The 12,243-nt window shown below is 39.1% G+C and overlaps 1 protein-coding gene across 2 annotated transcripts in view; it reads right to left on the bottom strand.

Moving 5' to 3' along the window:
- IWS1 (interacts with SUPT6H, CTD assembly factor 1) overlaps window positions 1-12,243 on the bottom strand; it is a 43,163-nt gene that overhangs the window by 10,682 nt on the left and 20,238 nt on the right. For both annotated transcript variants that reach the window (XM_020967160.2, XM_020967159.2), the window contains exons 4-8: window positions 5,283-5,478; window positions 4,708-4,765; window positions 3,327-3,427; window positions 1,072-1,222; window positions 128-210 (exon numbers count right to left, since the gene is read on the bottom strand). In XM_020967160.2, the coding sequence (XP_020822819.1) occupies window positions 128-210; window positions 1,072-1,222; window positions 3,327-3,427; window positions 4,708-4,765; window positions 5,283-5,478 (589 nt within the window). The remainder of the gene's footprint in view (window positions 1-127; window positions 211-1,071; window positions 1,223-3,326; window positions 3,428-4,707; window positions 4,766-5,282; window positions 5,479-12,243) is intronic.

Genomic DNA, 12,243 nt, shown 5'->3' with positions numbered 1-12,243 from the left:
TTAGCTAGGCTAGCTCGCACCCATGATTTTCATAAGGCAGAAAAACATTAATCAATTTTTATATAATGATCCTTATACTAAGAAAAACATTTCTATTTTTAAGACAATAGAAGAACAAGATACTTACTTTTTAAGGTGCATAACTACAGTAGGTAGCAAAGTCAGTTTCTTCAGTGCTGGTTTTTTTTGATTGTTCAGCTGCCTATCTTCCTATGAAAGTGAGGCAGACAGAATAAATTACTGTTTTAAATAGTCATTAGTAATTTAAAAAATTAAAACAAAACTTCTAATCTAATGTAAATTTCGCAATAAAAAACACAAAATTGTTCCTTTTGATATATTCATTGATCTTACAGATCAGAATGGCAAAGGAAAGAACTATTTTTATTGAGGCCCAAATTATGTGATTCATAGCTTTCTGAACGTGGGTCAAACACACACCACTATTACCATTTAATGAAAACAGTCATTAAAGATGAGAGCCAAACAAAGAAGAAATTATTTTAATTAAAATGTGGAATAAATCATCAACTTTTCAGACCGCTCACACAACAATACAGGCTTTAACAGAAAGCTAAAGAGATCTGTTTTAGACATTAGGAAAAATTTTGTAACCCTAGGAACTGGATGATATTGAAATGTGGGGGACAAATAAGAATTGTGGGATCTACTTGGAAGATCTTTAAAGGAAAAATAAGGCAGCTATATCTACATGGACATATTACTATTCCACTGAAGTAAACTAGATTCCATGCCCATGATCATTAAAATGATTCTTATGTAGAAAAATTTGATACTCAGTATACTACTCAAACCCAAGAAGACAAATACAGATCATTTTTATATTTTTTATTTACTTAGTGAAAAAGTTCATAACCCACGACTTTATTTTAGATAAATGAAAAGTTGGAAATATTTGCCATCTCAAAATTCTCAAAAAAGGGTACACTATCTGAATAGCTGTTAAACGGCAGAATCAAGAGCTTCTTTAACATAGAGTCCCAAAACGCCACCCATTCAATTAGAAGTGGAGGGGAAAAAAGATCTATGCTAGAATGAGACAAATCTTACCTCAGCTGCTTCATTCATCTTAACGATCATGGCACTAACCACATCATCTGCATCACTAATAAAAGTTCCGCCATCACGATTTCGCCTGCGTTTTCCACTCATGCTCTTCTTACGCTGCAGCATCATCTCAAAATCTGACATGAAGTCCATACTGGATTCCATGGAAGACAAAGCTAGGTTTAGTGAAGATGTCAAGGAAAGCCTGGTCTCCCCACTACCATTTTTTTCATACCTACAAACTTACATAAGCATTTAAAATTTCAACTCTGGGATATGCTGTCGATCTGTAGGTATTTAAAAAACTGCAAACCCTTTAATGACACTTTCACCTTTAATCATTTATCACCTGAAAATAAAGACATTTCTTAAACTGATGCCCAATTGTGGAGTACACAGTGCTATTTTATCTGTGTGTTTTAAACTATTTGTAAAAACAGTCAAAAATATGTGGGGTTTTTTTTGGGGGTGGGGAATGACTATTTCATGGCTACTATATATAAGACATAAGAATGGTGCTTTATACAGTAGATACTTAAGAAATGCTTGTTGAATTGACTCATCTAGGTGCTTTAGGGGTACAGAATAAACCAGATAGAGTGCCCCTGTGTTCAAGGAACTTACAGTCTAGTATAGTGGTTTTAGATGAAGTGCAACTAAATTTTGGGTGTTATATTACTTTGGATAAAATTTATAAATTTTATAAATAATGTTGTTTTAAGATGCATTACACTACAAACAACATCCTTATTACATGTAGGCACTAACCTCAAGATAGGACAGGCCCTGAGATTTCAAAAAATTCAAAAAGAGCTGCTCTTATTGAAGGGAAATTGTACATTTATGAATCTCCTGACTCTTCTGTAATGACTTAAAATTTTTTGGGGGTAAGTATTTATTATCTCTTCCTCCTACTGCCCCTCTCTCAACACTGAAAGAAAACCCCTTAACATATATTACATAGTCTGACAAAACAAATAGCCACATCTAGAAACATGGGTCTCATTCTGCATTTAAAGTCTTATTGTAGGAGGTGGGCCGAACATTTCATCTTTGGGCCTTTAGATTCATAGTTTATCATTGCAGTGATTGAAGTTCTAAAAGTCTTTTAGAGCTGTTTTTCATCAAATGCATTTATAACAGGCCTTATGGTATAGAGGAAATAATCCTGTGAGGGAGGCAGTATAAATATGATTCCTATTTTACAGATGAAGAATAAGGGAGGTGCTGTTTAAGGTCAAATGGTTAGTGAGTTTCCAAACTTTGGACTCCAACTCCAGTTCTACTATACCAAGATACTTAGGAACACTGCACTATGTATTCTATAGTCTTAGATTTAAGTCTCACTTCTTCTACTAACTCGTGGCCAATATGATCTTAGATCACTTAGCCATTAGGTGCTTTAGCTTCTTCATTAGTATACCAGGTTGATACCATTTGCTTTATACCTCCTTCACAGGGTTCTTGGGAAAATGGAATGAGATCCCAGATGATAAAACTGCTTTGCAAAATAAAGTGTGATTCAAATATAAAGTGATGATATTTTGCAGCAAAATTTAAAATAGGACAATATGATATTGCAAACCCAACCCAGAATATGTACATATTTAGAGGCAGCTAAGGCTCACTGGATAGAGTGCTGGGCTTAGAGTGAGGAAGACCTAAGCTCAAAGCTAGCCCCAAACACTTACTAGCTGTGTGATCCTGGGCAAGTCCTTAACCTCTGTTTACCTCAGTTTCCTCATCTATAACATGAAGATAATAATAGTACCCACCCCACAGGTTTGCTGTAAAGATCGAATAATCTCTATAAAAAGTGCTTAGCACAATGTCTGACACACAATAAGCACTATATAAATGCTATCTGTTATTATTGCTATGAATTCAAATCGGTTTCAATTCAAAAGTAATATAAAGAAAATGGTCTAATGGTTGGGTTGTATTAATCCATATTACAAAATCTTGTTAGGAAGATTAATACTTTTCCCCTTGGCTTCACAGGTAAGCTTAGGGTAGATTAAGTTGGGATCGACAAAAGAAAAAAAATGTGGTACTGGTTTGTCCTTTGTATTGCAGTTAGGAATCTAGTTTTTAAGATTCAGGATGTGAACAATGTCAAGACTATACTGACCCAAGTAATTATGATCAAATAATATTACAACCATTATCTCAAACAGGAGGGGAAATAAACTGGATAAACATTTGTCCTCAATTATAAAAAACCTTTTATAAAACATTTTGCCCACATATGGACTTACTGTTTTCCTCTTTTTATGTTATCGTCAGAATCTGAATCATCTGCTGCCTCTTTAACTTGTGCTTCACTTTTCTCTTCTTCCAAATCTTCTTGGTTAAAACCCTAAATCAGAGGCAGTGCAGGTTAGTTAAAGCGATCCTATTCTCTGTTGATTCCTGAATGGGTATTCTCCTGTATACTTTTACATACTCTCTCTCTCTCTCTTTCACATTTTCTTCAATATAAGAGACACGAGACAGCAGAATTTTAACAAAGTGGAAGTCACATGCCCTGCTCTAACTGATGAGACCTGATATTAGGTTTATTGATCTTTACCCCAATTTGTCAGCTTGTCATAAGCACTGATTACATACATCCTACGTGCTAAACATTAGGGATATGAAGAAAGAAAAAAGTGAGTCCCTGCTCTCAAGGAGCTCACAGTCTAAAGGGGGGAGAAAACATGTAAATATCTATGAACAACCAAGATACAGACAAGATAAATTGGAGATAATCAATAGAGAAAAGGTACTAGCACTAAGGGAAATAAGGAATGGCTTTCTGATGGAACATGAGATTTTGGCTGGGGCCTGAAGGAAGCCAAGAGACAGAGATGAGGAAGGAGAGTATTCCAAGCCTGAAGGACAGTCAAAGAAAATGTCTGGAGTCTGGAGATAAAGTCTTGTGGGTGGAAAAGCTAGGTTGGTGTCACTAAATCAGAGTACTGGGGGCTCAGGAAGGATGTAAACTGCAAAAAGACTGGAAAGGTAGGAAGAGGCCAGGTTGTGAAGGGCTTTAAAATCCAAACAAAAGATTTCATATTAGAGATGATAGGGAACCAGTAGAGTTTAGTGAACATGAGAGTGATATGGTCAGACCTTCACTTTAGGAAAATCATTCTGTCAGCTGAACGGAGAGTGGATTGTAATGGGAAGAGATTTGAGGCAGAGAAACCAACCAATAAACTATGGCAATATTCCTGGTGTGATGTGATGAGGGCCTACAACAGTGTGGTGGCAGGCGGTGTCAGAGGGAAAGCGACCATATATAAGAGATGCTGACAAGGTAAAATCAACAGGCCTTAGCAACAGACTGCATGTGGAGGGGTGAAACAGAGCAAGGAGTCAACAATGACACCTAAGTTGTGCACCTGGATGATTGAGAGGATAGTGGTGCCCTAGACAATGATAGGGAAGTTCAGAAGAGAGGAGGGTTTTGGGGCAAAGATAGTGAGCTCTGTTTTAGATATGTTGATTTTAAGATATCAACAAAACATCCAGCAGTTTGAGATGCTAATTAGCAGCTGGAGATGTGAGTTTAGAGATTAGAGTCAGGTAAATTGATCTGAGAGTTAAAAAAAAAATCCAATGTGCCTTAAAAGTAAATGTTTCACATATACTTACAGTAAATTCTTCTTCCTCTTCATCACCAGATTCTCCAAATATATCTGCTATCAAGTTCCTGTAAAAGACATAAACAGAGGAAGAGTTATTTTTGTTTCCTCATTCTCTTTCTTTCCTTCCTTTTTTTTTTTGGCTGGAGAAGTACAGTGAGAATTGTGTCTCCTTATTCTGCCCAGGCTGAAAGTGTAGCGGCCTTTCATAGGCCTGACCTCATTACTGATGGGCAGCAGAGATTTGACTTGCTTTGTTTCGACCCCTCTTGGTAGTCTCCCGATCTTGGGAGGGGCTTACCAGATTGATGCTGGACTCAAAAGGGATACCTGAACTTTCAAGCTCAAATCATCCACCAGCCTCAGCCTCCCTGGTAACAGGAGTTACAGGTGTGCACCACCACACTGGGCATTTCCAAAGTATCCCAAAAATCCAGATTCCAACAGATAATAAAAATTTAGGATACTGTCATATCACTGTCAGCTTAACAGGTAACCTCAATGTACGTGAAATACACAAAATTTTCCTAAACTTCATTTTTAAGAATCCTTTGGAAATTCAAATACATTTAAGTTGTCACTTACTCCTCTTCATTTCCTGAATCACTGTCACTCCCAAACAGATCTTTCTCTTCACTCTTCTTGCCAGTCTCTTCCTTCCCAGCGTCGTCTTCGTCACTCTCTGATGCTACAGTTTTTTTCTGTCTTTTGGCAGATTTTTCAGAAGCAGCATCACTGTCAGAATCATCTGCATCAGAGACGATGCGCCCCTTCTTTGCAGCTATTAATATGCAAAGTCATGTTAATAATAATATATTTCTACAGCATTTTATATTTGTCAAGTTTCCACATACTTCATCTTATTTAGTTCAGTGCCACAAACATTTATTAAGCACCTATTGTGTTAGGCAATGGGGGAAACATAAAGCTTATTGTTCTTGCCTAGTAAGGGGATATGACACAAACATTACCACAATTTTTTTAAAAAAATCACATTAAACACGTATGATGTAAGGTCCATAAGAATACACACATTATCAACTACAGGGACCAAAGGAGGATTTATGGAGGAGGTGGCAATTCAAATGGGCCTTAAAAGACCGACTAGAACACAACTGGTGAAGGAGGGTGGGAGAGAGAGGAAGCTTTCCAGACACAGAGAATAGTGTCAACAAAATCAAGAGAGTATGTTCAGGGAACCTGGTAGTTCCATTTAGCTTAAGTATATATAGGATATTTAGAGGGGTGAGACAAGTCTGAAAAGGTACAGCAGTACTATGTTGTTGGTGGTCCCCTGAACGCCAGGCAAAGGATAACTAATTTACTTGGTAGGTAAAATTTCTGGGCAGAGGAATGATGTGATCAAATTTATGCATAAGGAAGATTAGTCTAGCAGCAATATTAAGGATAGAATGAAGAGCAGTGGTATAATTTGCTAAATATGCTGCTGTAATTGTCTAGGCAGGTGCTCATGACTGAAATCTCTACTAAATGAGTGAAATCCTCTACTAGAGAAAATAGAGATGAGGTGAAAAATGTTTCAGAGGTGGAATTTAACCAAGCTTGTGAATTGACTGGATGTGAGGTAAAGGAGAGAGAAAAGCCAATGATAAGATCACTATCCTGAAAACAGGAAAATGGGCAAATGGCACTACCACTGAAAGAAACAGTAAAATCAGAAAAGGAAAGCAGGTTTGGGGGAAAGAAAACAAACTTGGCTTTGGACATATTGAGTTTGATGTTATGGTGGGAAATCTAGGCAGATTTGTCTTCTAGGTAATCAAAAATGTAAATTGGGATGTGAGAATGGGATGTGAGGCCAGAGCTATTGCTACAGAAGGGTAATTATCTGTAAAGAGGTTAAGAGCTGAGGGCATGGGAGTGAAAAGGACTGCCAAAGGAGAGTATATAAGGAAATGGAGGGCCAAGGACAGACCCTGGGGTAACATTAATCTTAAGGATGAGGAACTAGTGAAGGAGTCAGAAAAAGAGTAACAGAGAAGTAGGAGGTGAACCAGAAGAACCTGGCATCTGAGTATCCAGATTTCCCACCATAACATCAAACTCAATATGTCCAAAGCCAAGTTTGTTTTCTTTCCCCCAAACCTGCTTTCCTTTTTTGATTTTACTGTTTCTTTCAGTGGTAGTGCCATTTGCCCATTTTCCTGTTTTCAGGATAGTGATCTTATCATTGGCTTTTCTCTCTCCTTTACCTCACATCCAGTCAATTCACAAGCTTGGTTAAATTCCACCTCTGAAACATTTTTCACCTCATCTCTCAATGTAACATGCTGAAAACAACTGTATCATGGTCACTAAGCACAACCAACCATCTGAAATATAGCAGGGTGGAGGTAGGAGTAGGGGGTGAAGCGAGGGAGGAACTCCAGAACTTTTAAAATAAATGTTCTCTAGGGCTTGAAACAAACAGATCCAGGCTTCACAAACTTCCGCTTCCAGGAGCCAAGCTGGCGGAGTAAAAAAGGAGTTGCTCTCACCCTCCCCTATCAACCTCTGAAAACCCAGAAAATATCACCCTAGGAAAAAAAAAAAACCAAACCCTGGAACAGCTGAACTAGAAGAAAGATGGGGAACAGCCCAGCAAACAGGTCTCCCAGTGCCTCAGCAAAAATAAGGGAAGCAGCATGACAAAGGGTCCCGGGCGGAGAAGCACCCTGCAGCACTCATCTGAAAGGAGCTGAAGAAAGCAACATAGAGTCTTCCTAAAGTCCCAGGCTTGCTGACTCCAACCCAACACCAGGTAAGCTATCAGAACCCTACAGCCTCCAACTGTCAATCAGGAGGAGATTCTGAAGCCCAGGTGGTAGAGCAGGCAAACACCAACACCTAGACCTCCCAGTACCTCAGTGAGGGCGGGGGAACTGGTGGAAACCAGCTCAGAAAACGACCAGGTGCCTTGGCACTCTACCGCAAAGGAATCTCCTAGTGCATTAGCAGAAACAAGGGAGGCAGCATTGCAAGGGGCCCCAGGCAGATAAACACCCTGCAGCACCCATCTAGAAGGAGCTGAAGAAAGCTAAAGGAAAGGAAAAACAGGCAACCTAGAATTGCCTGAAAGTTCCAGCCTTGCTGATTCCAGACCAACGAGGTAAGCTGCCAAAACCCTACAGCCTCCAATTGCCAACATAAGAGGCCCCCAGCACACAAAGCCAGTGACCAGGAACTAGGCTCCCAACACAAGAAGATTGGGTCAGTGCCCTCTGTTCCCCAGCAGGAGAGCTCAATCTCTTTAAGGGCCAGGGAATAAAGAAACCATGAGTAAAAAGAAACATACTATAGATTCATATTATGAGAAGAGTGAAGATCAAGACAGAAATTCTGAAGAGGACAACATTGTCAACAAACCCACATCTGCAACATCAAAAGGGAATATGAACTGGTCTGAAGCCCAAAAAGCCTTCTTAGAAGAGCTCAAGAAGGATTTTAAAAGTCTAATGAGAGAGGTAGAAGAGTCCTTAAAAAATACAATTGGCCAATTGGAAAAAAAGTACACTGAAGAAAACAAGTCCCTAAAAACACAATTGGCCAATTGAAGAAGGAAGTACAAAAACTAACAGAAGAAAACAATCTGTTAAAAACTAGAATTGGACAAATGGAAACTAATGACTATGAGAAAGCAAGAATCAGTCAAACAAACAAAAAAAATGAAAAAATGGATGAAAACATAAAATACCTCATTGGTAAAACAACCGACCTGGAAAATCGATCCAGGAGAGACAATTTAAAAATCATTGGACTACCTGAAAATCATGATGAAAAAAAGAGCCTGGACAGTATCTTTCAGGAAATCATAAAGGAAAACTGCCCTGAAGTCCTAGAACCAGAAGGTAAAATAACCATAGAAAGAATACACCGCTCACCACCTGAAAGAGATCCCAAATTGACAACACCAAGGAATATAATAGCAAAATTCCAAAATTACCAGATGAAAGAGAAGGTGCTGCAAGCAGCCAGAAAGAAACAATTTAAATATCATGGAACCACAGTCAGGATTACACAGGACCTTGCAGCTTCTACATTAAAAGACTGCAGGGCATGGAACATGATATTCCATAAGGCAAAGGAGCTTGGATTGCAGCCAAGGATCAACTACCCTGCAAAAATGAGCATGATTTTTCAAGGGAGGAGATGGATATTCAACGAAATAGGGGACTTCCAAACCTTCCTCATAAAAAGACCAGAGCTCAACAAAAAATTTGATCTTCAAGTACAAGATTCAAGAAAGACATAAAAAGGTAAATGGGACAGAAAGATACAAAATGTTGTTAATAAGGACGGACTGTTTACATCCCTACAAGGGAAGATGACACTTGCAACTCTTGAGAACTGTATTGTTATTACACCATGTTAAAGGAGTATACATAAGGGGGTGGATATTAGTTGACTTTGATGTAATGATAAAAAAAAATCTAATCAAGTGGGTTAAATGGATCCAAGTAAGTGGATTAGTCTGATCTTAGAAAATGTGCTGAGAAAGAAGGAGGCAGACAAGGGTAAATTACATTACAGGAAAAGACAGAAAATCCTATTACAGCAGAGGAAAAGAAGGGAGGGGGGTGAGCACTGTTTGAACCTTGCTCTCTCAGATTTGGCTCAAGAAGCAAATAACATAATCAGTTAGGTATAGAAATCTAACTTGCCCTATGGGCAGTAGGAGGGAAAAGGGGAAAGAAAAGGGAGGGGGGATGGAAGGGAGGGAAGAAGTGGTGGGGGCAAAGGGGAGGAGGGGTGAGGGGGAAAATAGAAGAGAGGAGAGACTGAAGGAGGCAGTGGTCAAAAGCAAAGTACTGGTGGGGGGGAAGAAAAGCATGAAAAAAGGATGGAGAAAAAGACACAGACAGCAATCATAACTGTGAAAGTTGAATAGCTATCTTTTTTTTCTCTTCTGTTGAGTTTTGTTTCCTCTTTCTGATGGTTCCTCCTATTGGTTTTAATTTTTACTTACAACTTCACTAATGTGAAAATATGTTTAATAGGAATGTAAATGTACAGCCTATATCAGACTGTGCACAGTCTTGGGGAGGGTGGTGGGGAGGAAGGGGGAGAAAAATTTTAAACTCAAAAGCATATGGAAGTGATTGTTGATGAATCAAAATAATTTTTAAAAAAAATTAAAAAAAAAACAGATCCAGATTACACTGAAAGTATACCAATATGCTAAAGAGACCCTTCACGTTGATTTACTTTACAAATTTTTTTCTTCCTAGTAATCTTTCTGCTCTACAGCTAACAAATAACTATTCTCCTCCTGTAATTCTGGACAAATCACTACCTGCTTTGGTGGAAATTTCTTTCTTCAATTACCTCTTCCTGTACTATCAGTCCCATCCACCTCAACCCTTTACTCCCCCCAGTCTCTAGATTGTTCCGCCCATTCCCTGCACCACACTGCTCCTCCCTGCCCACGTTCCTACTATATCATTAGCAAGATTCTGTTGCCTTAGATTTCCTTTTTATTAAATGCCTTTAACATGCCTGATTTTGTTTTGAAGAAACTACATCCTTTGTTTCCCTCTGAAATAATGGCCACTACTTCTGGGATGTTCTCTGAATTTCAGGGCCAAAAAAAGGAGGCAACTACCTTAATCATGATTCCAAACCTTTCTTTCTGGCACCATAACTCAATAACCTTTATTCCTTTGACATTCACGCCAGTTATGTGACCCTATCCAGATCCTTCCTCCTTTACTTTCAAGACCTTCATCTCTACTCTTACTTGAACTACCCAAAGAGTAAATCTCACCATGACTATTCCATCTCTAAGGTTCAGAACTCTGAAATTCTCTATAGTCAAACTCTCCTGCTTTTCTACCTCTTTTGCTACTTCACTTTTTCTCAAAGTGTTCTTTGGCCTCCCACCAAAGACGTATTTCGATACTTCCCTGTACTCCCAAGTCATGGTTTCATTTCTCTCTCTTCGAAGTCAAGCCTTTATAGTCAGTCATTTCAACGAGGTGTCCTCCACTCTTGAATCCCATCCCTTTTCCTTCCACTTTTCATGCAGCTAATCTCCAACACTGGCTTCCACCATCTGATTTTTCCAATCGTACTGTCAGTTACATGGTACAGCAGGAAGTCAAGAAAATGTCCTGGGTTAACTACATATTGATGCAATATAACAGCAACTGGAGCTTTCATTGACCCATGACAATCCTGGTAGCTGCTCCAAGGCTCTTCCCTCAATTATACCCCTATTCCAAGTATTTTATTGAGAAAACTGAGTACAGCTATTTTGAGCTCCCTTATCTTTCCTCCTCTCAAACCTCAAACTGCCCTCACTCATCCTATCCCCCTTTGTTTCAGTTCCAGAAGATGAGGTAGCCTTTCTTTAAGCCAAAGCTAACCCCTCCATACTTGTGCACTTAATGCCAACCTCTTTGTTCTCCTTTGGGACCTTCTATCATCAATTATGCCTACAACACATGCACAGCTTCCTTGATGCCTACAAATATGTTAGTATTCTCCATTATAAAAATACAAAACCAAACCCAAACAAAAAAACCCAAACAAAAAAATAAAACTTCCCTTGACTTTGACATCACCTCAAGTCCTCTTTTCATCCATTACTACTAAAGAGCCTATACTTGCTACCTCCACACTTCCTTAACACTCACTGAACTCCCCAGTTCACTGAAATCTGTCACTGCTATTCTTCTCAAACTGTTCTCACACCTTAACCTTCCTGCAGCATCTGACACTGTTGACACTCATTGTCTAGATGCTTTTTCTTGACTTCTACCATACTTTTATTTCTTGATTTGCTTCTTGACCACTAACTCCTCTGTTGATTCATCTTCTTCCTGCCACCTAAGTTTGAGTTTCTCGTACACTTTATTTATTTATTGATTTTTGGTGAGGCAGTTGGTGTTAAGTGACTTGCCCAGGGTCACACATCTAGTAAGTATCAAGTGTCTGAGGCTGGATTTGAACTCAGGGCCTCCTAATTCCAGGGCTGGTGCTCTATCCACTGCACCACCTAGCTGCCCCATCTCTCATTTATTTTCAATCTCTGTGTACTGGCTACTTCCCTACTGCCTACAAACACATTTACGTCTCTTCCATCTTCAAAAAATGCTCACTTGTTTTGCCTATCCTTGCTAGCAATCTTAACTATATATCTACCCTCTCTTTCACTGCTAAACTCCTTGAGAAGGTCATCTACAACTGGCGCCTCCATTTCCTTTCCTCTCACTCTATTAACTCTTTGTAGTCAAGTGTCCAACCTCATCACTCACCTGAAACTACTCTCTCCAGTTACCAATGATCTCTTCATTGTCAAATCTAATGGCCTTGTTTCAATGCTCATCTTTCTTGCCCTCTCTGCAACCTCTGACACTGTTGATCATTCTCTTGATACTCACTAGCAGTCTGTGACACACTATTCTCTCCTGGTTCATCTCCTATCTTTCTCCCACATTTCTTCTCAGGCTCCACTGCTGGATCTTCATCCAGACTGAGCCTGCTAACTGTGAGTGTCCCCCAAAGCTCTGTCCTAGGTTCTCTTTTTTCTCTAAACCAGGGGTAG

This window comes from Phascolarctos cinereus, unplaced genomic scaffold (assembly GCF_003287225.1).
Source record: "Phascolarctos cinereus isolate Bilbo 61053 unplaced genomic scaffold, phaCin_HiC Scaffold_726;HRSCAF=1367, whole genome shotgun sequence".
In the NCBI taxonomy this organism is placed as follows: domain Eukaryota; kingdom Metazoa; phylum Chordata; class Mammalia; order Diprotodontia; family Phascolarctidae; genus Phascolarctos; species Phascolarctos cinereus.
This window is presented reverse-complemented; position numbering and strand designations above follow the sequence as displayed.